Source organism: Uloborus diversus, chromosome 4 (assembly GCF_026930045.1).
Source record: "Uloborus diversus isolate 005 chromosome 4, Udiv.v.3.1, whole genome shotgun sequence".
Taxonomy (NCBI): domain Eukaryota; kingdom Metazoa; phylum Arthropoda; class Arachnida; order Araneae; family Uloboridae; genus Uloborus; species Uloborus diversus.
This window is the reverse complement of record NC_072734.1, coordinates 191,330,754-191,356,986: the sequence shown is the minus strand read 5'-3', so window position 1 is coordinate 191,356,986 and position 26,233 is coordinate 191,330,754. Positions and strand designations below refer to the sequence as shown.

Sequence of the window (26,233 nt, the reverse complement as noted above, 5' to 3'; positions counted from 1 at the left end):
CCAAGCAGCAGGGGAACGTTTCTTCCCACCAAGATAGACACAAAGGATTCTATAGGCCATTAATGAATGGCCTAGGCCATTAATGAATGATCTTTGACAGCAACAAATTGCCTCCTCCAGGCTTTGAGGGTGTTGATTTACAAAATTCCCTGTGTATGTAATAGGTGTGGCAAATTGAGTCGCAAGGTTTCAATGCTATAAATATAAGTAATTGCAATTATATTTTAATTCCCTGTTCTTTAGTTATAAACATACATAAATGCTTATACAATTTATAATTTTTTAAATATAAATTTCAAAAAATCCTCGATTACTCCTAACATAAAAATATACTGTATTTTCCATAGCTAAAATACAAATTTAAAAAAAATATCCAGATCAGAACAATGTAGAAATCTATACTTTAAATTAATTTTCTTCTACTTCAGTACCCCGTAGTCCTTTATTATTATCAAATTCTTGCGATTCACAAGATTTAGAAATCAAAATGGATGAACTTTTGTTTTCTATAGTTGGTCTACCTCAATGCAAAAAAGCTTGACAACTATTGATATCTGCTCGCCTTTCATCGCTGTTAGACAAATGCCATATTAGGGATTAAGATGTTGTTCATTTATTTACAGCCTATATAGATGCAGTAAATTTGAATCCAAATGACCTAGTGATCAATGGTACATTCCTTAAGAGAGCAAGAGAAAATCTTCGTGACGTAAAATTAAATTTCATGAATTAGTGGATACAAAGGGATTCAAAGCTACATCCAAATGTAACTGGAACAAGATCGCCGACAGGATTACCATGATAGCTTCAGGTTCTAATATTGAACAGCTACAAGGAATTCCTTAGATATTTCTTCAGTTGCTTATGATATCTTATATGATAGCTTTTTATTACTAACTGTTCTAGCTGTAGTGTTTGATACAACGACTTGCAATACCAATGAATTGTGCATGCAATTTTTTAGAGCAAATACTGAACGGTGATAGATTACATTAGGATTGCCATCATCATGCACTTGAAATCGTACTGCAGAGTGTGTCCTTAAAGAAGTTCTTGCCTTTCTTAGTTCCAGATCAGATATTCGATTATTTAAGCGCTTTAAAATTTTGTGGAACGATCTCCATCATTCAGAACTTATGACATTTCAATCAAGTACACATACCACTTAAATTCTAAAAGACGAAGTTGATGACATATTATTTATTGTTTTCTTAAAAAGCGGAATTGAGAAAGATTACAGATAATTCTCATAACTTGTAATAATATTTCCTGGTGAATTTCCTCCTACAGGGATATGTTTTCGGCATCCTGGAGCTTATCCCTGAGCCACATGGGTGGCAAAAGGAATTTTCGTTCGAAAATTTTTATATTTAGGAAACAATTTAAATTGACCTTACATGGAAACAAAGCAAAGCCCTTCAATGCTGTTCTACAAAGCTGTTTTACAATTAAATGCTGTATGAAGATATGGTTTTTCGCAGCAACCCAATCGAGGCTACTTTGAATAATATGTCTGAAAAACTAGCAGCGTACAAAATGATGACAAACATGCAGCAGAAGCAGTGATAGGAAAATTTATAAATCACTTATGGTTTTAGGGGATAAACTAGCAACTTTATCCGTATTGGATGAAGGAATTAACTTTGAAGATAGGAAAACACTATTCCAAAAAATGCTTGTGATATGGAAGACGTGTCTGATGACTGTTTAACAAATTTCAGATAACTGTAGATGATCTGGAATACTTTCTTGGTAAAAATCTTCCTCCTCATAGAATCAATTACGAGTCAATAAAACTGTTTGATAAGTTACAAATACTAGAAGATTTTTTTCTATCTGATCCTGATTCACGGCAAAATAAAGAAAACTCTTTAAAGTGAAGAAAGATCGTCAGAATATTGAAAATTGTGAATGATACAACTGAAAGAGGAGCACAATTAATCGACGAATTTTGCAACTAATTTACCGAATATGAGTCACAAAAACAATTTATTTTACAGACCGTTTAAACTATCGGAAAAAAAATACACACTGTCGAGATACGTTGAGAAAGACGTACGATTAAGGTAAGTTTCTAAAGCCTTATTTCATTCTTATTCAACGTAAAATCTTTAGATGATATAAATTAATTATAAAGATTAATTTTAATGCTACCTCACTGTAAAAACATTTTGCAAACCTAGGAGAAACGATGTACTGAGTCTGAAGTAAAATTTCGAAGATTTGTGAGAAAATTATCAAAAGTGTTAAAGTTCAACGGCCTAGGGGCACGTGTTATTATTGACCGATCGAGTTCAAATTTTGCACACGTTACTTTTTATTATAGTGTCACAAAACTAGGGGGCGTCACTTGTTGAATTCCGAAATTTTTTTCCCCCATATAAATAAGGACCACCCTAATATATATATATATATATATATATATATATATATATATATATATATATATATATATATATATATATATATATATATATATATATATATATATATATATATATATATATATATATATATATTCATGAATAAACAAAATAAATTGGAAAATGCAAAAAGCAAGAACACATTAGCATTAAAATACACTTTAGTATTTTTTCTTTCATTTTTCTTTCAATATCTTTGAATTTATATTTAAAATGTTCTTAAAATGCATCCCATGTTTTACTTTTTTGAATTCTTAAGAGTTTTTCTGCACCTATAAATTATTTATTAAAAGTAAAACCTAATTTTATTTTCAAATGAAATAACTAAGAAAATAAGAAATAAAATAAGTCAATTCAAAGTAGCATAGGCTAAAATAACTTTTATTCTTCAAAATAATTAAACAATTCACAGGACGCAAAACGATTGAAACTCAAAGCACAACACATCATTTTCGGAGAATATGAGAAATATAAAGTGTTATTTTTATCCTCTTTTACTCTTTTACCTTTTTTTAACTTTTATTGACGAAGTACAAATGTAAATGCTAATTTATTTCTTGTAGTAAATATTTTTGGATAATAAAGTTGCATTTTTGGAGCAGTTTAGCATAAAACTTGCGAATTTGGCCATTTTGTATTTTGTTAAACCAAAAATTGAAATTTGGTGCAGATTTTCCACCCCAGTTTGTGCCTATCCTCAACTGTGTTTTTTAAATGTGCGACCTGAAAAAATGTATTTTTAACAATACTCTTAAGTATATAGATTTTAATTAGTGTGTATCATTAAATGTCTTTTAAAACTTGAACTCTGAGAAAAAGTCTTTTTACAATACTCACAAGAATATGGTTTTTCATTAGTGTGTATCCTCAAATGTGTTTTGAAACTTGAACTATTAAAAAAAGTCTTTTTACAATGGCTCACAAGAATATGGTTATTCATAAGTGTGTATTCTCAAAAGTCTTTGCAAACTTGAACTATAAGAAAATGTGTTTTTACAATACTTGCAAGAATATGGTTTTTCATTAGTGTGTATCCTCAAATGTCTTTTCAAACCTGAACTATAGGAAAATGTCCTTTTACAAAACTCGCAAGGGTATGGTTTTTCATTAGTGTGTATCCGCAAATGTCTTTTAAAACTTGAACGAGAAAATGTCTTTTTACAATACTCACATGAATATGGTTTCTCATTAGTGTGTGTCCTTAAATGTGTTATAAAATTTGAACTATCAGAAAATCTCTTCTTATAATACTTGCAAAAATATGGTTTTTCAGAAGTGTGAATTCTCAAATGGGATTTTAAACTTGATTTATCAGAAAATGTCTTTTTACAATGCTCGCATGAATATGGTTTTTCATTAGTGTGTATCCTCAAATGTCTTTTTACAATGTTCACAAGAATGTAGGTATTTTAGAGTGTGCATGTTCAAATGGCTTTTCCAATTCAAACTTTGAGAAAACATTTGTAGACAGTGCTCAGGAGAAAATATTTTTTCGTTCGTGTGTATTCTGAAGTGAGTTATTAGTTCAGAATTTTTAGAAAATGTGATTTTACAATATTCACAACGAGCGTATGGGTTTTGTTTTATTCACAATATTTCACACAAATTTGAGTTTGTATTTATAGACTTTGAGAAGTCTAAATAATTTGAAGATTATTTTTCTACATGAAGCAGTAGCGCAAATTTTGATTTCAGGTAAGTTGAGTAGTATGCCATTCCATTTACATAAATGTTATATGAATAATCTTGTTTTTAGTTTAGACTAAAAACTTCGTCAGTTAGCTTGTAAAAAGCAAAATTTTACATTAACCAGAGCAGCAATAATACTTCCACACTCTGTGTTCAGAAAAAATGTATTATTTTTCCTTTGCTGAACAATGTTCTTTGAGAATCATCACAAGATTACAGGTTTTTTTTTTTTTTTTTTGACTATCTAATGAAAACATCGCATGTCAAAGGAATGTATTTCCCGATGACTGTAACTTTACACCTTAGAAGAAAGTTTTCATAAAAGCAGATAAATATAAGATTTTGGCAGACTGCATTCTGTGTAAGGGATTTTTTATTCAAAAGCAATGTTTAACACTTAATCTTAAATTGCAAATTTTAAAACTTCTAGTCCGCAAAATATTATTTTACATTATAAGTGCAATAATGAATGACTTCTTTCAAAAATATGTTGAGACAGCATACCTATGTCAAAAACTGTTCAACGTTCAAAAATCGCTTACATCAAAATCGGACAGACTCTCTTAATGATAACAAGGCGACGTCCCATTACACGGAGCTGAACTTGGCATAAACCAGCACTTTCATAGAAAAAAAAAAGCTGAAAAAATATAATATATTTTTTTTTTACATTAATACAAAACAAGTTCTTATAAAATTTAAAATTGTTAAAAATATTCATGTAACATGAATATTTTTAATCATGTTCATAACACACTGATTTTTCTTGCAAAAAAAAACAGGTCAGACTAACACGAGTACAGAAAAATACTTTAAACCAGCAATCTCTACAGTGCAACTCTTTGTAGACAGTGTAACTTTTCAGAATGAAACAATAAGTTGTATTGTTGAAGCTATGAAATATGTTTTATATTTTAAAATGTAAAAAAAAAAAAAAAAATAGTAATTACTGCTTAAATCGATTAAACGCCAGAAAAGTATGGTACCCGATATATATATATATATATATATATATATATATATATATATATATATATATATATATATATATATATATATATATATATACATATATATATATTATATATATACAATTTTATTGAAATAAATAAATAATGACATGCTTTAAATATGAACCAACATTTAAAATACTACTGCAAATTTGTCGTAGAAAATTCATAACACATATAAATGCTCTGTTTCAAGGCAGAGCTACCTCCCCGTTTGATGTTGCCAGAACATTTCACGCTGGAACTTGTCTGGTGATTTGTGTACCCCCCCCCGCATCTAATGAGGTTTAATGAAGTGGGTTCTAATCTGTTGCGTTGCGTAGTTACGTCAAGTGTACAAAGGCCTTTACTAAATTGTCTACTAACGAAGTAACAAGTTAGTTCTTCGAATAAAAGGCATAATATTCGGGTAATAATGCTAAAACCTTGTTAGTTTAGTTTGAATATGTTCCTAGTTCATCAATACAACAGTAAAAATGCAATATTAAATGGTTTAATTTTCTGGACAGTGTCCAAAATTACTATAGGGCTACCCCACTGTACAGCGTTGCTTTTATATTTATGTTAGACTTTGAGGAATAATAAGGACAATAATGAGGATAAATAATTTTCCTTATTGTTAGACTTTGTATGTATTTTAGCAGGGGTGCCCACCTAGGAGGGCATGGCATAAACTGCGGCATTAATTTTTTCCTTTTTTTTGGGGGGGGGAAGGGGGGTTAAGGGGGTATTTTTCTTATTTGGGGGACACTCACTTTGGGGGGGGGGGGTCTTCGTAATATTAAGGGGGTGTGCCCTTTCTCTTAGGGAGACAACCCTGTTGTAAGTTTTTTTTTAAATTTTTGCTCAAAAAAGGGGGATTTTAACTGTTCTTGAAATTTTCTCAAGGGGGGGGGGGCATGTCTTCCACCCTAGATCTGCCCATGCCTAGGTGGGCACCCTTGAGTGACATAACAGTGACCCTTTTAGACATTAAGTGAGGAGTGCTTCATCCAAAATGCTTCCCCAAATTAGGTAACCATTTTTACTCTTGAAACAACACTAGAATTTAATTTTGTATCACTGAACTTAAAACCCAAATCATTGCATATTTTAAAATATTTCATCAATACGAGCCATTTGCCTATGCTTTAAGTTTCAAATGCTGAAAATGAAAGTGCTTTTTAATTTTTTGCCCCTCTTTCATTTCCCTAAAGTTCTGGTAATCTTTCAAAAATGAGCGTTTTTTTTTTTTAACTTTGCAATTTACACAAAAAAAAAAAATCATATTTATTTTGGGTTGGTGGAGTCGATAGAGGGCTATGAAGATAAGGACAAATAGAATTTCTCACTTTGAACTTGCAAGATTGAAAACTTGTAATCTCTAGGAGAAAGAGTTCCTTCAAACTATAAAGCTTTAAAAAAAAATAAAAAAAAAAAACTGGTGGGAGGGATATTTTTCTTTTTCTTAGACCCTAGGCACAGGGCCGGATTAAGCCAGCACGGGGCCCGTAGAAAATGTTTCCGAGGGGCCCTCATTTTTGCATGATATAGTAAACAATAGAGCTCTTCTTCATGCAGCTGGGAGGTGCACTTATAACACGCATGAATACATAAATGTGGATATAATTTTAGAGCTTTACGACGGTTAGGACCCTCTTATGATACCCCTCGTCTTTCTGTTACTACACATTTTCAACTTCTAAATCCAAAAACGCAATGTTTGGACGATATAAAGGGAGGGGGGTCGGGGGATAACCCCCGGAAAATTTTAGATATTTCAATACTAAAAACTCACGTCTAACGACTCCTGGTGATAGTAGGAAGAGAAAATTCGGAGGTCATCATTTGGTGAAACTGAAGTCAAAGAACGCGATTGCAACCTATCTTAGGGAAGGTTAAAGGAAAAAATTTGGGTTCAAAAGGACTCTACAGGCAGTTTTTTAAAGTTGAAGCCTTAAATAAAACTGTAGATTATCTTTAACGATACTGCAGTAAGAGGGAATAGAGGTGTTCAAGGAGGTCCCATTGGAAAATTTTTGAGTTTGTTACGTATTATTAATCTAAAAACACAATCTTAAGCAAAAATTCTTGAAATTATGTACAGTAAAACCTGTCTACAACGATACTATTGGGACATTAAAAAAATATCGTAATAGACAGGTTATCGTTATAGACAGTTTGATTATTCATGCTGACATTTTGCTGGGGCAAAAAAAATGTATATATAAGGTGAACCTACCTTATTTCGTGACATACCTTACTCTGTGATACGAAACATTTATTTTACCACGGAGTTAGGTAGGTTGTGTACACTTAATTTGACATGTTCCTCATAGATGGCAGGGTGTTGTCCAAACCCAGGCAAAGCTTTGGAGGTCTCCGGCAACTGGTTTATTGTGTAGCCATTTTGTCAGTTAGAAGAGAACAGTGTGCACGTGGTGTGACTCCTTGCAATAATTAATGTAAGTTTTTATATGTAATCTCTTAAGAAAATTAATATTTCTTACACTAATATTTAAATTAATACTATAATGAATGTGGTATTTATATTAGTTTCTTGTTTTTGTGTGTAATAATCGTAACGGAGGCTTACAAAAACACAGTTATTTCTTATGAAATTTTGCTACTTTCAGACAGAGGGCGCCTATTTACAGCAAGCTAGCCGGTGGGAAAAAAGAGAAAGGTGGGAACAAACGGAAGAAATACTCAAAGGAAACACTTCAACTCGCAGTGAGGAAGGTAGTGGATGAAAATTGGTCAGTGTACAAGTCTGCAAAAAAAATTTTCATCCCATGGAGCACCTTGAAAGACTACATAACACGCTGTGAAGGTGACAGTGACAGTGTGGATGTGAGAAAAGTGGGGAGACCGTTTGCTCTAGGCCCAGCAACTGAAACTTCGTTAGTGAAATTTGTCATTAATATGCAGGAGCTAGGGTTTGGTTTGACGGTCAGTCGAATCAGGCACATAGCATACTCCCCTGCTGAGAAGGAGTGTGCTTCAAACAACAAACCGTTTCCATTCAGCGACAAGAAAAAATGTGCCAGTTGGAAGTGGTGGCGTGAGTTTCGTCGCAGATACAATTTAGGCCTAAGAACACCCGAAAATTTGTCCCAATATCGGGCAAACAATTCTAATAGGGTGTTACTCAATGATTTCTACGACAAACTCTCTGAGGTTTATGGAAAGTTTCCAGAAGGCATCAAACCTCAACAAATTTGGGACTGCGACGAAACGGGGCTGTGCTACGTTGTGAAGTCTGAACGAGTTGTTACAAGAATAGGCAAGAGGTTCGTCTATAATCGAGTAATTGCTGACAAGGCTGAAACTCACACCGTTTTACCTTGCATCAATGCCGCAGGTGAATTTGGACCTACTCTACTGATCTTCAGATGAGAACCAGAGCATAAATCTGGCGCCTTAGACCACTCGGCCACCCAGACCATGGGCCGGTCGACGAAACCTGATATTTTCTGATTAATCTTAGCTATTAATGTATTAAATGCAATTACCGAGAAGAGTAAAAACATAGATAGCTGCGTTCCCCGTATGTCAGGAGTGGGATTCGAACCCATGCTCTCAGATGAGAACCAGAGCTTAAATCTGGCGCCTTAGACCACTCGGCCACCCAGACCATGGGCCGGTCGACGAAACCTGATATTTTCTGATTAATCTTAGCTATATATGTATTAAATGCAATTACCGAGAAGAGTCAAAACATAGATAGCTGCGTTCCCTGTCTGTCAGAAGTGGGATTCGAACCCACGCTCTCAGATGAGAACCAGAGCTTAAATCTGGCGCCTTAGACCACTCGGTCACCCCGACCAGAGGCCGGTCGGCGAAACCTGATATTTTCTGATTAATCTTAGCTATTAATATATAAAATGCAATTACCGCGGGAGGTAAAAACATAGATAGTTGCGTTCCCTGTCTGTCAGGACTGGGATTCGAACCCACGCTCTCAGATGAGAACCAGAGCTTAAATCTGGCGCCTTAGACCATTCGGTCACCCTGACCACGGGCCGTTCGACGAAACCTGATATTTTCTGATTAATCTTAGTTATTAATTTATTAAATGCAATTACCGCGGGAGGTAAAAACATAGACAGTTGCGTTCCCCGTCTGTCAGGAGTGGGATTCGAACCCACGCTCTCAGATGAGAACCAGAGCTTAAATCTAGCGCCTTAGACCACTCGGAGACCCTGAACACGGGCCGGTCGACGAAACCTGATATTTTCTGATTAATCTTAGATATCAATGTATTAAACGCAATTACCGCGGGAGGTAAAAAAATAGATAGCTGCGTTCCCCGTCTGTCCGGAGTGGGATACGAACCCACGCTCTCAGATGAGAACCAGAGCTTAAATCTGGCGCCTTAGACCACTCGGAGACTCTGACCACGGTCCGGTCGACGAAACCTGATATTTTCCGACTAATCTTAGATATCAATGTATTAAACCCAATTACCGCGGGAGGTAAAAACATAGATAGTTGCGTTCCCCGTCTGTCAGGAGTGGGATTCGAACCCACGCTCTCAGATGAGAACCAGAGCTTAAATCTGACGCCTTAGACCACTCGGCCACCCAGACCATGCGCCGGTTGACGAAACCTGATATTTTCTGATTAATCTTAGCTATTAATATATTAAATGCAATTACCGCGAAGAGTAAAAACATAGATTGCTGCGTTCCCTGTCTGTCAGGAGTGGGATTCGAACCCACGCTCTCAGATGAGAACCAGAGCTTAAATCTGGCGCCTTAGACCACTCGGTCACCCTGACCACGGGCCGGTCGACGAAACCTGATATTTTCTGATTAATCTTAGATATCAATGTATTAATTGCAATTACCGCGGGAGGTAAAAACATAGATAGCTGCGTTCCCCGTCTGTCAGGAGTGGGATACGAACCCACGCTCTCAGATGAGAACCAGAGCTTAAATCTGGCGCCTTAGACCACTCGGCCACCCAGACCACGTGCCGGTCGACGAAACCTGATATTTTCTGATTAATCTTAGGTATTAATATATAAAATGCAATTACCGCGGGAGGTAAAAACATAGATAGCTGCGTTCCCCGTCTGTCAGGAGTGGGATCTGAACCCACGCTCTCAGATCAGAACCAGAGCTTAAATCTGGCGCCTTAGACCACTCGGCCACCCAGACCATGGGCCGGTCGACGAAACCTGATATTTTCTGATTAATCTTAGCTATTAATATATAAAATGCAATTACCACGAAGAGTAAAAACATAGATTGCTGCGTTCCCTGTCTGTCAGGAGTGGGATTCGAACCCACGCTCTCAGATGAGAACCAGAGCTTAAATCTGGCGCCTTAGACCACTCGGTCACCCTGACCACATGCCGGTCGACGAAACCTGATATTTTCTGATTAATCTTAGCTATTAATGTATTAAATGCAATTAACGCGAGAGGTAAAAGCGTAGACAGTTGCGTTCCCCGTCTGTCAGGAGTGGGATTCGAACCCACGCTTTCAGATGAGAACCAGAGCTTAAATCTGGCACCTTAGACCACTCGGCCACCTTGACCACGGGCCGGTAGACGAAACCTGACATTTTCTGATTAATCTTAGATATCAATGTATTAAATGCAATTACCGCGGGAGGTAAAAGCGCAGACAGTTGCGTTCCCCGTCTGTCAGGAGTGGGATTCGAACCCACGCTCTCAGATGAGAACCGGAGCTTAAATCTGGCGCCTTAGACCACTCGGCCACCCTGACCACGGGACGGTCGACGAAACATGATATTTTCTGATTAATCTCAGATATCAATGTATTAAATGCAATTACCGCGGGAGGTAAAAACATAGACAGTTGCGTTCCCCGTCTGTCAGGAGTGGGATTCGAACCCACGCTCTCAGATGAGAACCAGAGCTTAAATCTGGCGCCTTAGACCACTCGGCCCCCCTGAACACGGGCCGGTCGACGAAACCTGATATTTTCTGATTAATCTTAGATATCAATGTATTAAACGCAATTACCGCGGGAGGTAAAAACATAGATGGCTGCGTTCCCCGCCTGTCAGGAGTGGGATTCGAACCCACGCTCTCAGATGAGAACCAGAGCTTAAATCTGGCGCCTTAGACCACTCGGCCACCCTGACCACGGGCCGGTCGACGAAACCTGATATTTTCTGATTAATCTTAGATATCAATGTATTAAATGCAATTACCGCGGGAGGTAAAAACATAGATAGCTGCGTTCCCCGTCTGTCAGGAGTGGGATTCGAACCCATGCTCTCAGATGAGAACCAGAGCTTAAATCTGGCGTCTTAGACCACTCTGAGACCCTGACCACGGGCCGGTCGACGAAACCTGATATTTTCTGATTAATCTTAGATATCAATGTATTAAATGCAATTACCGCGGGAGGTAAAAACATAGATAGCTGCGTTCCCCGTCTGTCAGGAGTGGGATTCGAACCCACGCTCTCAGATGAGAACAAGAGTTTAAATCTGGCGCCTTAGACCACTCGGAGACACTGACCACGGGCCGGTCGACGAAACCTGACATTTTCTGATTAATCTTAGATATCAATGTATTAAACGCAATTATCGCGGGAGGTAAAAACATAGATAGCTGCGTTCCCCGTCTGTCTCCTCCAATTCAGGACTGTCCTACACCAAAGACTATTACCCATAAACAAACTCGTTCTGATAGTGTTGTCAAACCACCAGAACGTTTAGATCTTTAAATCCCTTTTTCCGAACTTCGTCGGGGGGGATGTCGCGGGAGCTTTGGCCGCTAGACGGCGCCCCGCTCTGTGTTATGTATGCTCAGGCTATCTGAGTGCGTGGCTATACTGTTGTTCTGTTTTTCGCGCTTCCGTGTACTTGTGTGTTGCTGTAACTCCGTCCAGTAATAAAACATCTATGTGCTTACATTATTAGTCTTCAATGAAATACGAAACACCCTCGCCTTCAAACCGCTCGACAGGCCTGTGTTTCTGTCTGTGTGCAGGCATGAGTGGATGTGGGTATGTGTGTGTGTATGTATGCGCATGTGTGTAGACATGGATGCAACCTGGAGACGGTTTTCGCTAGAGGTGCAGCATCGTGATGAGCCGGTCGACAGTGTTGCTGCGGAGGGTGCTGGTGGGAAGATAAAATCATAGGAACGCCAAAAACAGTCAAGTGAGAACAATAAGCAATCGTGATTGCTCAAAATAAAAAATAAAATAAAGGTTTTTTTTTAAAAAGTGGATATAATCTGTTTTGAAAGTAAACTCCTTAATTGTTGGAGCAACTTTGCACCACTTGTCATTTTTAGTATTTTTTACATCGATTGCAAACCTTCCTTTTCCTCCATGCAGGAATCACAGAAAGGAGATCATGTTCTAATGAACCAACAGTGTTGCCGAAAGCTTTTGTGCAAATTTATTTATTTGCATGCCTGTGAAATAGATTTGAGAATAGCACGTCAAAAAAAAAAAATCAGTTTTTAATATTTGTTTTATCATCAACATTAGTCTGTCACAGGTCAGAAAATTGTCCAAGAATGGTGTTTCAAGACTGCTCTGTCCTGATCAAAACATGGAGTGTGTGAAAGAAATTCTTTCATTTCAACTCATTACCTCTTTGTAGGCAGCAAGTTTTGATGCAATTTTTGAATTCAAATGTTCATTTTCAATTCGTTATCGCGCGTATCTATTCGACTCTTCCATGATGGTGTGAATCAAATTGTCATCAAAAAGTCGTTCAAAATATTGTTCTTCTCCCATTAAAGTAGAAGTTCCAACTGTTAAACCCACTGGTGGTTGATGGAAGGGTAATCTCGGCGAAGAAAATGGTTAGTCACATATTGTACGTAGGACGAACCGAGCTTGGGCTTCACAAAATGGAAACACAAACTATACAATTGCCGGACCTCCGATCGGGAATTTCCAAATTGGCTCTTTTGCGTTGCCGGAACTTAATTCGGGAAAACAGGCAAAGGGTCTTTAAGGCCGCTGGGATCTCCTCCGATATCATTTGCCATTTCATACGCATACTAAGTAAATGATGTGTAACAATCATCAGTAGGAACAAGATCTTTCTTTATGATAATCCACGGACATACTTTCATAGTTAAATTTACAGCAATGCTCATTTTATCACAACAATAATGGCTTCTTTGAAGAAAGCATTCTCAAGAGTAGTTTTCAGTAAAAAAAAACTCACAAAGGTCATGTGACAAAAATCACAACACTCTGCTATTGCGTTGGTGCTTATTCTGAAACATCTTTTCAACATGTGCTCTTATAAAATAATTAATAAGAAAAGAAAAACACAAATCTGGTCCTTTAGTAAGCATTCATAAATGTCTTAAACTTTTTTATTCCTCGAAAAGATCACAAGGTTAATTAATTAATTTTTTTTTGTTTGTCAACGCGTTTCCTGGGTATTTTTAAATAGTAACTGGAATTTAAATTATTTGTACAGTAATAATAAGAATATGTTTTTTGTTTAGCATGTGTAATCGAATGGTATTACAAATGTGAAGTATCCAAACATCACACGAATACCGATTTTCTTTCGTGTGCTTCCTCGAAAAGCTCTTTAAATTTCTATTCTGAGGAAATGCCTTTTTAAATTTCTCAAAAATGTGGTTTTTCTCTTGAATGACCCTTTAAATGGATTTTTAAATGTCCACTCTGAGAAAATGACTTTTTACAAATTTCACATGAATATGGTTTTTCTTTTGTATGTGTCCTCAAATGGCGTTTCAAATTTCCACTCTCAGAAAATGACTCTTTACAAATTTCACAAGAATACGGTTTTTCTTTAGTATGTGTCCTCAAATGGATTTTTAAATGTCCAATCTGAGAAAATGACTTTTTACAAATTTCACATGAATATGGTTTTTCTTTTGTATGTGTCCTCAAATGGCTCCTTAAACTTCCATTTTGAGAAAATGACTCTTTACAAATTTCACATGAATATGGTTTTTCTTTTGTATGTGTCCTCAAATGGCGTTTCAAATTTCCACTCTCAGAAAATGACTCTTTACAAATTTCACAAGAATACGGTTTTTCTTTAGTATGTGTCCTCAAATGGATTTTTAAATGTCCACTCTGAGAAAATGACGCTTTACAAATTTCACATGAATATGGGTTTTCTTTAGTATGTGTCCTCAAATGCATTTTTAAACTTCCACTCTGTGAAAATGACTCTTTACAAATTTCACAAGAATATGGTTTTTCTTTTGTATGTGTCCTCAAATGCTTCATCAAACTTCCACTCTCAGAAAATGACTTTTTACAAATTTCACATGAATATGGTTTTTCTTTTGTATGTGTCCTCAAATGGATTTTTAAATGTCCACTCTGAGAAAATGACTCTTTACAAATTTCACATGAATATGGTTTTTCTTTTGTGTGTGTCCTCAAATGGTTTGTCAAATTTCCACTCTGAGAAAATGACTTTTTACAAATTTCACACGAATATGGCTTTTCTTCAGTATGAGTCCTCAAATGCACCCTTAAACTTCCACCAAGAGAAAATGACTTTTTACAAATGTCACAAGAATATGGTTTTTCTTGAGTGTGTGTCCTCAAATGGCGTTTCAAACTTCCACTCTCAGAAAATGACTCTTTACAAATTTCACAAGAATATGGCTTTTCTTTTGTGTGTGTCCTCAAATGGCGTTTCAAACTTCCACTCTCAGAAAAAGACTTTTGACAAATTTCACAAGAATAGGGTTTTTCTTGAGTGTGTGTCCTCAAATGGCGTTTCAAACTTCCACTCTCAGAAAATGACTCTTTACAAATTTCACAAGAATATGGTTTTTCTTTTGTGTGTGTCCTCAAATGCTTCTTTAAACTTCCACTCTCAGAAAATGACTTTTGACAACTTTTACAAGAGTATGGTTTTTCTTTAGTATGAGTCCTCAAATGCACCGTTAAACTTTCACCATGAGAAAATGACTTTTTACAAATTTCACAAGAATATGGTTTTTCTTTTGTATGTGTCCTCAAATGCTTCTTTAAACTTCCACTCTCAGAAAATGACTTTTGACAAATTTCACAAGAATATGGTTTTTCTTTTGTGTGTGTCCTCAAATGCTTCTTTAAACTTCCACTCTCAGAAAATGACTTTTGACAACTTTTACAAGAGTATGGTTTTTCTTTAGTATGAGTCCTCAAATGCACCGTTAAACTTTCACCATGAGAAAATGACTTTTTACAAATTTCACAAGAATATGGTTTTTCTTTTGTATGTGTCCTCAAATGCTTCTTTAAACTTCCACTCTCAGAAAATGACTTTTGACAAATTTCACAAGAATATGGTTTTTCTTTAGTATGTGTCCTCAAATGAATTTTGAAATGTCCACTCTGAGAAAATGACTTTCCACAAATTTCATAAGAATGTGGTTTTTCTTTTGTATGTGTCCTCAAATGCTTCCTTAGACTTCCACGCTCAGAAAATGACATTTTACAAATTTCACAAGAATATGGTTTCTCTTTAGTATGAGTCCTCAAATGTACTTTCAGATGTGAAATGTAATTAAATGTTTTTTCACAATATTCGGAAGACTGATTTGTCTTGGACGTTCATTTGCATTTTAAGCTTTAAGTTTGGATTCACAAGACTGCACTACTTAACTTTAAGCTCACATGCATTCCCTTGATTGAACTTCAATCTAAAAATAGAAAACTATTTTATTCTAATGGAAAAAAAAGCAAAATGCTTTCAGTTTTCAAAACAAATAAAATTTTTATCCTTCATAAAGCTAACTTTTAAAATGCCTTGAGAAAAACACATTCCTCTAAAACATTCTGACTGTTATGTACTTGCCCCGTGTCATACCGAAGGACCTGCTTTAAATCAGGGAACGTTGATTTAAATCAGTTGATTTTTTTTTATAAATTAATTTCGCATTTTTACTTTCTTCTATATCTAATATATAGAAGAAAGTATCGGATTCGTGCAAATTTTCGAATTTCGAAGGATTCGAACGTTTTGAGGTGTGCTGAGTCCATTTCGACTATTTTTGGAAAATGTCTGTCTGTCTGTGTGTGTGTGTCACGTCTGTGTGTGACCAGTTTTTTGTGGCCGCTCTACAGCAAAAACTACCGCATGAAATCGAACGAAGTTTGGTACACATATGTGCCCCTATGTGAACTTGTGCCCATTGGTTTTTGGCGCGAATTCCTCCAAGGGGGGTGGAGCAATGAGACGTTTTTTGAGTTTTGCGTGACTGCTATTCCCCAGGAAGTAACTGGCGGAATCAGACAAAATTTGGTCCATATGTTGTCCCTAACAGGTACAGATCCTGATTCAATTTCGGTGTCAATAGCTCAAACGGGGGTTGAGCTATAGAACGTTTTTTGCTGTCAATTGTGACTGCTTTACCTCAATAAATAATGAACGTAATCAAACAAAAATTTCTCGACAAGTAGCCCTTAGAGGGTATAAGAAATGATTCTATTTTGGTGTCAACAGCTAAAAAGGGGGTGGCGCAATCGAACGTTTTTTTTTTTCCATTGTGAGTGCCATATCTCAAGAAGTAATGCTACGTTCAGGATGAAATTTGGAATAAATATGAATCCATATGTAAACAGGCGTTGGTTTAATTTTGGCGCCAATCGCTTCATGGGGGGGGCTGATTTTTTTTATTTGTGTGAATAAAAATAGCTTTTTAATTGCAACAATAAGAAAGATAAATCGTAACAGACTGTCCTCTGCGTTCAGCTCGTTTTTAACTGTTGCCATCTTGTGTTTGTTAACAGATAAATGTTTGTAATTATTTTAAGCAAGACTTTTAAAATAATTTTCAATTTTCATTCTTTGCTTCGCTTTTGAGATAAATCAGGAATTGGGATGGTCATCAAGTTTTGGCATGTGTAATTTTGTTTTCGTTGGGAATATTGCTTCCTCGTTAAGCATGGGGAGGGATCAGAATTATAAGAAAGATATAGAAGAAAGTTTCGTGATGGCCACAACATACTAGTTAACTGTTGCCATCTTATGTTTGTTAACAAATAAAATATCTGTAATTAATTCAAGCAAGGCTTTTTAAAATAACTTTCAATTTTCGCTCTTTGCTTTGCTTTTGCAATAATTCAGACATTGGGATGGTCGTCAAGTTTTTGCATGTGTAATTTCGTTTTTGTTGGGAATATTGCTTCCTCGTCAAGCATGGGGAGGGATCAGAGAAAAAAAAGAAAAATATAGAAGAAAGTTTCGTGATGGCCACAACATACTAGTTAGAATGTGTTGCTCTAAATCTAACTATGGGAAGGTGGGGCACCTTGGGACACGTTTTCGGTAAAGATTTTTAGAAATTTTACTTTCAACCCAATTTGCACCAAACTTAGCTAAACATGCAATTTAGAAATTTTTGCTTCAATAAAAATTAATTTTACTCCATTATTTCATCAAATTAAATGTTCATTAAAAAAATTAAAAAGTCGTTACACCATCTCAACCTACCCCAGTAGGTGAGGCGCACCTTGGAACACAAGCAATAATCCCAATAAGTGTCATCTTAAATAATTGAAATCTCGTTACTAATAACATTCTCTGCTGCAGTTTCAACAACAGTCGCATCAGCCGCAGGGAACTTCCTATTTTCTTTTCTAGATCTCACAATTTCTGTAATTTTATTATTGTAATACTTTTGAAATGAGCTTTTTCTGCACTGTACATTTGTGGAGCAGCTTGAGACAGTGTCCCAACCTGCCACATTTAAGATTGTTATTATATATTGTTACAAATTCTGTATTCTAATTATTTTTGTGTTTAATTTGTCGTAAACTAGCTAAATTTGGGCCACTGTCTTTCATTCCACTGTCTTTCATCTAAAATTATTTTAGTAACGTAACCTGTAAATAGTTTCTTGTAATGAATATACAACCCCCTGATATTCGACTGAAGTATAAGGTCCCCCTATTTTTTCATTCATAAAATTTGTGAATGAATAAAAAGAAAGTAGGAGATATTTGTAGAATGTTATCGAAACTTCTCAATGGAACATTGTGGAAACTTTTCAAGGATTTATAAATAGCCTCTGCGGCATAAAAAGTCAGTCTCGATTGGGAAGTTGTACTGAGAGCGTATTAGTTCTGTTTATTGCGAGGCATTTCGCTGTGTTGTTTTTCGTATTTGGAAGTAAAGACGTGTGTAATCGTTGAGTTTACGGTGTCGATTGATATTTGCTTAATTGCTGATGATTAATTTAGCAGTTGTTAAGGATCTTTCCTGTACATAGTGTAAATAAATCTCCTGTGTTTTTTTCTCAAGAACTGTGTCGTCCTTTCAAGAAAGTTGGAAGTCGCACCGGATCGGTAAGAATATCAACTTTTTAAAAGTTATACTTAGCAGCATAATACATTTTTTAACCTTAAAATTATTGTGAAAGGCCATGTTTTAATTCCCACTTGCTATGATTGAAATTATTCCATTTCTTAGTTTAAAAAAATATTTAATAATGAAACCACATATTAATGTTAACACCTATCCTTTCAAAACGAAGAAAATTAGATCAGTCTTTTCCTTTTCATGTGAGAAATTCCAAAGTACGCTAAAGCATAAATCCTGCTGTCATTGATGATGTCCTAAGAGAACTAATTTTTGTTTACAAAATTGACTCTAGAAACGCGGTAGGGGTCAATCTAACCCAAATCAAATTTCATTTTCATTTTTTCAGAGATTTTACAAGCGGAATGACTTGAAACTTTTTGACTCTTTCTTAAATTGTATAAATATTAACCTGTAAAAGAATTAGCCATTCAGAATTTTTTATTTCCGAGGCATTAGTTCTTATACATGAAACCGCGGTAAGGGTCAGAATGACCCTTGGCTTAGTAGATGCAAAACGAAACGATTCTTGGAATCGGTAACAGTCAAAACTGCTCCCGAATCGGTATGAAAAGGACCTACAGTAGACAAGACACTGAAGATGAGAACCAGAGCTTAAATCTGGCGTCTTAGACCACTCTGAGACCCTGACCACGGGCCGGTCGACGAAACCTGATATTTTCTGATTAATCTTAGATATCAATGTATTAAATGCAATTACCGCGGGAGGTAAAAACATAGATAGCTGCGTTCCCCGTCTGTCAGGAGTGGGATTCGAACCCACGCTCTCAGATGAGAACAAGAGTTTAAATCTGGCGCCTTAGACCACTCGGAGACACTGACCACGGGCCGGTCGACGAAACCTGACATTTTCTGATTAATCTTAGATATCAATGTATTAAACGCAATTATCGCGGGAGGTAAAAACATAGATAGCTGCGTTCCCCGTCTGTCTCCTCCAATTCAGGACTGTCCTACACCAAAGACTATTACCCATAAACAAACTCGTTCTGATAGTGTTGTCAAACCACCAGAACGTTTAGATCTTTAAATCCCTTTTTCCGAACTTCGTCGGGGGGGATGTCGCGGGAGCTTTGGCCGCTAGACGGCGCCCCGCTCTGTGTTATGTATGCTCAGGCTATCTGAGTGCGTGGCTATACTGTTGTTCTGTTTTTCGCGCTTCCGTGTACTTGTGTGTTGCTGTAACTCCGTCCAGTAATAAAACATCTATGTGCTTACATTATTAGTCTTCAATGAAATACGAAACACCCTCGCCTTCAAACCGCTCGACAGGCCTGTGTTTCTGTCTGTGTGCAGGCATGAGTGGATGTGGGTATGTGTGTGTGTATGTATGCGCATGTGTGTAGACATGGATGCAACCTGGAGACGGTTTTCGCTAGAGGTGCAGCATCGTGATGAGCCGGTCGACAGTGTTGCTGCGGAGGGTGCTGGTGGGAAGATAAAATCATAGGAACGCCAAAAACAGTCAAGTGAGAACAATAAGCAATCGTGATTGCTCAAAATAAAAAATAAAATAAAGGTTTTTTTTTAAAAAGTGGATATAATCTGTTTTGAAAGTAAACTCCTTAATTGTTGGAGCAACTTTGCACCACTTGTCATTTTTAGTATTTTTTACATCGATTGCAAACCTTCCTTTTCCTCCATGCAGGAATCACAGAAAGGAGATCATGTTCTAATGAACCAACAGTGTTGCCGAAAGCTTTTGTGCAAATTTATTTATTTGCATGCCTGTGAAATAGATTTGAGAATAGCACGTCAAAAAAAAAAATCAGTTTTTAATATTTGTTTTATCATCAACATTAGTCTGTCACAGGTCAGAAAATTGTCCAAGAATGGTGTTTCAAGACTGCTCTGTCCTGATCAAAACATGGAGTGTGTGAAAGAAATTCTTTCATTTCAACTCATTACCTCTTTGTAGGCAGCAAGTTTTGATGCAATTTTTGAATTCAAATGTTCATTTTCAATTCGTTATCGCGCGTATCTATTCGACTCTTCCATGATGGTGTGAATCAAATTGTCATCAAAAAGTCGTTCAAAATATTGTTCTTCTCCCATTAAAGTAGAAGTTCCAACTGTTAAACCCACTGGTGGTTGATGGAAGGGTAATCTCGGCGAAGAAAATGGTTAGTCACATATTGTACGTAGGACGAACCGAGCTTGGGCTTCACAAAATGGAAACACAAACTATACAATTGCCGGACCTCCGATCGGGAATTTCCAAATTGGCTCTTTTGCGTTGCCGGAACTTAATTCGGGAAAACAGGCAAAGGGTCTTTAAGGCCGCTGGGATCTCCTCCGATATCATTTGCCATTTCATACGCATACTAAGTAAATGATGTGTAACAATCATCAGTAGGAACAAGATCTTTCTTTATGATAATCCACGGACATACTTTCATAGTTAAATTTACAGCAATGCTCATTTTATCACAACAATAATGGCTTCTTTGAAGAAAGCATTCTCAAGAGTAGTTTTCAGTAAAAAAAAACTCACAAAGGTCATGTGACAAAAATCACAACACTCTGCTATTGCGTTGGTGCTTATTCTGAAACATCTTTTCAACATGTGCTCTTATAAAATAATTAATAAGAAAAGAAAAACACAAATCTGGTCCTTTAGTAAGCATTCATAAATGTCTTAAACTTTTTTATTCCTCGAAAAGATCACAAGGTTAATTAATTAATTTTTTTTTGTTTGTCAACGCGTTTCCTGGGTATTTTTAAATAGTAACTGGAATTTAAATTATTTGTACAGTAATAATAAGAATATGTTTTTTGTTTAGCATGTGTAATCGAATGGTATTACAAATGTGAAGTATCCAAACATCACACGAATACCGATTTTCTTTCGTGTGCTTCCTCGAAAAGCTCTTTAAATTTCTATTCTGAGGAAATGCCTTTTTAAATTTCTCAAAAATGTGGTTTTTCTCTTGAATGACCCTTTAAATGGATTTTTAAATGTCCACTCTGAGAAAATGACTTTTTACAAATTTCACATGAATATGGTTTTTCTTTTGTATGTGTCCTCAAATGGCGTTTCAAATTTCCACTCTCAGAAAATGACTCTTTACAAATTTCACAAGAATACGGTTTTTCTTTAGTATGTGTCCTCAAATGGATTTTTAAATGTCCAATCTGAGAAAATGACTTTTTACAAATTTCACATGAATATGGTTTTTCTTTTGTATGTGTCCTCAAATGGCTCCTTAAACTTCCATTTTGAGAAAATGACTCTTTACAAATTTCACATGAATATGGTTTTTCTTTTGTATGTGTCCTCAAATGGCGTTTCAAATTTCCACTCTCAGAAAATGACTCTTTACAAATTTCACAAGAATACGGTTTTTCTTTAGTATGTGTCCTCAAATGGATTTTTAAATGTCCACTCTGAGAAAATGACGCTTTACAAATTTCACATGAATATGGGTTTTCTTTAGTATGTGTCCTCAAATGCATTTTTAAACTTCCACTCTGTGAAAATGACTCTTTACAAATTTCACAAGAATATGGTTTTTCTTTTGTATGTGTCCTCAAATGCTTCATCAAACTTCCACTCTCAGAAAATGACTTTTTACAAATTTCACATGAATATGGTTTTTCTTTTGTATGTGTCCTCAAATGGATTTTTAAATGTCCACTCTGAGAAAATGACTCTTTACAAATTTCACATGAATATGGTTTTTCTTTTGTGTGTGTCCTCAAATGGTTTGTCAAATTTCCACTCTGAGAAAATGACTTTTTACAAATTTCACACGAATATGGCTTTTCTTCAGTATGAGTCCTCAAATGCACCCTTAAACTTCCACCAAGAGAAAATGACTTTTTACAAATGTCACAAGAATATGGTTTTTCTTGAGTGTGTGTCCTCAAATGGCGTTTCAAACTTCCACTCTCAGAAAATGACTCTTTACAAATTTCACAAGAATATGGCTTTTCTTTTGTGTGTGTCCTCAAATGGCGTTTCAAACTTCCACTCTCAGAAAAAGACTTTTGACAAATTTCACAAGAATAGGGTTTTTCTTGAGTGTGTGTCCTCAAATGGCGTTTCAAACTTCCACTCTCAGAAAATGACTCTTTACAAATTTCACAAGAATATGGTTTTTCTTTTGTGTGTGTCCTCAAATGCTTCTTTAAACTTCCACTCTCAGAAAATGACTTTTGACAACTTTTACAAGAGTATGGTTTTTCTTTAGTATGAGTCCTCAAATGCACCGTTAAACTTTCACCATGAGAAAATGACTTTTTACAAATTTCACAAGAATATGGTTTTTCTTTTGTATGTGTCCTCAAATGCTTCTTTAAACTTCCACTCTCAGAAAATGACTTTTGACAAATTTCACAAGAATATGGTTTTTCTTTAGTATGTGTCCTCAAATGAATTTTGAAATGTCCACTCTGAGAAAATGACTTTCCACAAATTTCATAAGAATGTGGTTTTTCTTTTGTATGTGTCCTCAAATGCTTCCTTAGACTTCCACGCTCAGAAAATGACATTTTACAAATTTCACAAGAATATGGTTTCTCTTTAGTATGAGTCCTCAAATGTACTTTCAGATGTGAAATGTAATTAAATGTTTTTTCACAATATTCGGAAGACTGATTTGTCTTGGACGTTCATTTGCATTTTAAGCTTTAAGTTTGGATTCACAAGACTGCACTACTTAACTTTAAGCTCACATGCATTCCCTTGATTGAACTTCAATCTAAAAATAGAAAACTATTTTATTCTAATGGAAAAAAAAGCAAAATGCTTTCAGTTTTCAAAACAAATAAAATTTTTATCCTTCATAAAGCTAACTTTTAAAATGCCTTGAGAAAAACACATTCCTCTAAAACATTCTGACTGTTATGTACTTGCCCCGTGTCATACCGAAGGACCTGCTTTAAATCAGGGAACGTTGATTTAAATCAGTTGATTTTTTTTTATAAATTAATTTCGCATTTTTACTTTCTTCTATATCTAATATATAGAAGAAAGTATCGGATTCGTGCAAATTTTCGAATTTCGAAGGATTCGAACGTTTTGAGGTGTGCTGAGTCCATTTCGACTATTTTTGGAAAATGTCTGTCTGTCTGTGTGTGTGTGTGTGTGTCACGTCTGTGTGTGACCAGTTTTTTGTGGCCGCTCTACAGCAAAAACTACCGCATGAAATCGAACGAAGTTTGGTACACATATGTGCCCCTATGTGAACTTGTGCCCATTGGTTTTTGGCGCGAATTCCTCCAAGGGGGGTGGAGCAATGAGACGTTTTTTGAGTTTTGCGTGACTGCTATTCCCCAGGAAGTAACTGGCGGAATCAGACAAAATTTGGTCCATATGTTGTCCCTAACAGGTACAGATCCTGATTCAATTTCGGTGTCAATAGCTCAAACGGGGGTTGAGCTATAGAACGTTTTTTGCTGTCAATTGTGACTGCTTTACCTCAATAAATAATGAACGTAATCAAACAAAAATTTCTCGACAAGTAGCCCTTAGAGGGTATAAGAAATGATTCTATTTTGGTGTCAACAGCTAAAAAGGGGGTGGCGCAATCGAACGTTTTTTTTTTTCCATTGTGAGTGCCATATCTCAAGAAGTAATGCTACGTTCAGGATGAAATTTGGAATAAATATGAATCCATATGTAAACAGGCGTTGGTTTAATTTTGGCGCCAATCGCTTCATGGGGGGGCTGATTTTTTTTATTTGTGTGAATAAAAATAGCTTTTTAATTGCAACAATAAGAAAGATAAATCGTAACAGACTGTCCTCTGCGTTCAGCTCGTTTTTAACTGTTGCCATCTTGTGTTTGTTAACAGATAAATGTTTGTAATTATTTTAAGCAAGACTTTTAAAATAATTTTCAATTTTCATTCTTTGCTTCGCTTTTGAGATAAATCAGGAATTGGGATGGTCATCAAGTTTTGGCATGTGTAATTTTGTTTTCGTTGGGAATATTGCTTCCTCGTTAAGCATGGGGAGGGATCAGAATTATAAGAAAGATATAGAAGAAAGTTTCGTGATGGCCACAACATACTAGTTAACTGTTGCCATCTTATGTTTGTTAACAAATAAAATATCTGTAATTAATTCAAGCAAGGCTTTTTAAAATAACTTTCAATTTTCGCTCTTTGCTTTGCTTTTGCAATAATTCAGACATTGGGATGGTCGTCAAGTTTTTGCATGTGTAATTTCGTTTTTGTTGGGAATATTGCTTCCTCGTCAAGCATGGGGAGGGATCAGAGAAAAAAAAGAAAAATATAGAAGAAAGTTTCGTGATGGCCACAACATACTAGTTAGAATGTGTTGCTCTAAATCTAACTATGGGAAGGTGGGGCACCTTGGGACACGTTTTCGGTAAAGATTTTTAGAAATTTTACTTTCAACCCAATTTGCACCAAACTTAGCTAAACATGCAATTTAGAAATTTTTGCTTCAATAAAAATTAATTTTACTCCATTATTTCATCAAATTAAATGTTCATTAAAAAAATTAAAAAGTCGTTACACCATCTCAACCTACCCCAGTAGGTGAGGCGCACCTTGGAACACAAGCAATAATCCCAATAAGTGTCATCTTAAATAATTGAAATCTCGTTACTAATAACATTCTCTGCTGCAGTTTCAACAACAGTCGCATCAGCCGCAGGGAACTTCCTATTTTCTTTTCTAGATCTCACAATTTCTGTAATTTTATTATTGTAATACTTTTGAAATGAGCTTTTTCTGCACTGTACATTTGTGGAGCAGCTTGAGACAGTGTCCCAACCTGCCACATTTAAGATTGTTATTATATATTGTTACAAATTCTGTATTCTAATTATTTTTGTGTTTAATTTGTCGTAAACTAGCTAAATTTGGGCCACTGTCTTTCATTCCACTGTCTTTCATCTAAAATTATTTTAGTAACGTAACCTGTAAATAGTTTCTTGTAATGAATATACAACCCCCTGATATTCGACTGAAGTATAAGGTCCCCCTATTTTTTCATTCATAAAATTTGTGAATGAATAAAAAGAAAGTAGGAGATATTTGTAGAATGTTATCGAAACTTCTCAATGGAACATTGTGGAAACTTTTCAAGGATTTATAAATAGCCTCTGCGGCATAAAAAGTCAGTCTCGATTGGGAAGTTGTACTGAGAGCGTATTAGTTCTGTTTATTGCGAGGCATTTCGCTGTGTTGTTTTTCGTATTTGGAAGTAAAGACGTGTGTAATCGTTGAGTTTACGGTGTCGATTGATATTTGCTTAATTGCTGATGATTAATTTAGCAGTTGTTAAGGATCTTTCCTGTACATAGTGTAAATAAATCTCCTGTGTTTTTTTCTCAAGAACTGTGTCGTCCTTTCAAGAAAGTTGGAAGTCGCACCGGATCGGTAAGAATATCAACTTTTTAAAAGTTATACTTAGCAGCATAATACATTTTTTAACCTTAAAATTATTGTGAAAGGCCATGTTTTAATTCCCACTTGCTATGATTGAAATTATTCCATTTCTTAGTTTAAAAAAATATTTAATAATGAAACCACATATTAATGTTAACACCTATCCTTTCAAAACGAAGAAAATTAGATCAGTCTTTTCCTTTTCATGTGAGAAATTCCAAAGTACGCTAAAGCATAAATCCTGCTGTCATTGATGATGTCCTAAGAGAACTAATTTTTGTTTACAAAATTGACTCTAGAAACGCGGTAGGGGTCAATCTAACCCAAATCAAATTTCATTTTCATTTTTTCAGAGATTTTACAAGCGGAATGACTTGAAACTTTTTGACTCTTTCTTAAATTGTATAAATATTAACCTGTAAAAGAATTAGCCATTCAGAATTTTTTATTT

At 35.6% G+C, this 26,233-nt stretch overlaps 1 protein-coding gene and 11 non-coding genes across 12 annotated transcripts; all 12 read right to left on the bottom strand.

The window, feature by feature from the left end:
- Positions 1-8,654: 8,654 nt before the first annotated feature.
- Trnal-uaa (transfer RNA leucine (anticodon UAA)) lies at positions 8,655-8,738 on the bottom strand. Its single transcript has one exon. It is a non-coding gene; the product is annotated as a tRNA-Leu (tRNA).
- Positions 8,739-8,845: 107 nt separating this feature from the next.
- Trnal-uaa (transfer RNA leucine (anticodon UAA)) lies at positions 8,846-8,929 on the bottom strand. The gene has a single exon. It is a non-coding gene; the product is annotated as a tRNA-Leu (tRNA).
- A 107-nt stretch (positions 8,930-9,036) lies between these two features.
- On the bottom strand, positions 9,037-9,120 carry Trnal-uaa (transfer RNA leucine (anticodon UAA)). The gene has a single exon. It is a non-coding gene; the product is annotated as a tRNA-Leu (tRNA).
- A 489-nt stretch (positions 9,121-9,609) lies between these two features.
- On the bottom strand, positions 9,610-9,693 carry Trnal-uaa (transfer RNA leucine (anticodon UAA)). The gene has a single exon. It is a non-coding gene; the product is annotated as a tRNA-Leu (tRNA).
- Positions 9,694-9,800: 107 nt separating this feature from the next.
- Positions 9,801-9,884, bottom strand: Trnal-uaa (transfer RNA leucine (anticodon UAA)). Its single transcript has one exon. It is a non-coding gene; the product is annotated as a tRNA-Leu (tRNA).
- Positions 9,885-9,991: 107 nt separating this feature from the next.
- On the bottom strand, positions 9,992-10,075 carry Trnal-uaa (transfer RNA leucine (anticodon UAA)). Its single transcript has one exon. It is a non-coding gene; the product is annotated as a tRNA-Leu (tRNA).
- Positions 10,076-10,373: 298 nt separating this feature from the next.
- Positions 10,374-10,457, bottom strand: Trnal-uaa (transfer RNA leucine (anticodon UAA)). The gene has a single exon. It is a non-coding gene; the product is annotated as a tRNA-Leu (tRNA).
- Positions 10,458-10,564: 107 nt separating this feature from the next.
- Positions 10,565-10,648, bottom strand: Trnal-uaa (transfer RNA leucine (anticodon UAA)). Its single transcript has one exon. It is a non-coding gene; the product is annotated as a tRNA-Leu (tRNA).
- Positions 10,649-10,755: 107 nt separating this feature from the next.
- Positions 10,756-10,839, bottom strand: Trnal-uaa (transfer RNA leucine (anticodon UAA)). Its single transcript has one exon. It is a non-coding gene; the product is annotated as a tRNA-Leu (tRNA).
- A 107-nt stretch (positions 10,840-10,946) lies between these two features.
- Positions 10,947-11,031, bottom strand: Trnal-uaa (transfer RNA leucine (anticodon UAA)). Its single transcript has one exon. It is a non-coding gene; the product is annotated as a tRNA-Leu (tRNA).
- Positions 11,032-11,137: 106 nt separating this feature from the next.
- Trnal-uaa (transfer RNA leucine (anticodon UAA)) lies at positions 11,138-11,221 on the bottom strand. Its single transcript has one exon. It is a non-coding gene; the product is annotated as a tRNA-Leu (tRNA).
- A 2,624-nt stretch (positions 11,222-13,845) lies between these two features.
- LOC129221068 (zinc finger protein 271-like) lies at positions 13,846-22,288 on the bottom strand (the record flags this gene model as incomplete). The annotated part of the gene is made up of 5 exons (XM_054855506.1): positions 13,846-13,984; positions 14,237-15,021; positions 15,103-15,253; positions 21,873-22,024; positions 22,211-22,288. Coding segments are annotated over 5 exons (1,305 nt in total), but the record flags the coding sequence as incomplete, so codon positions are not given.
- Between the last annotated feature and the right edge of the window lie 3,945 nt (positions 22,289-26,233).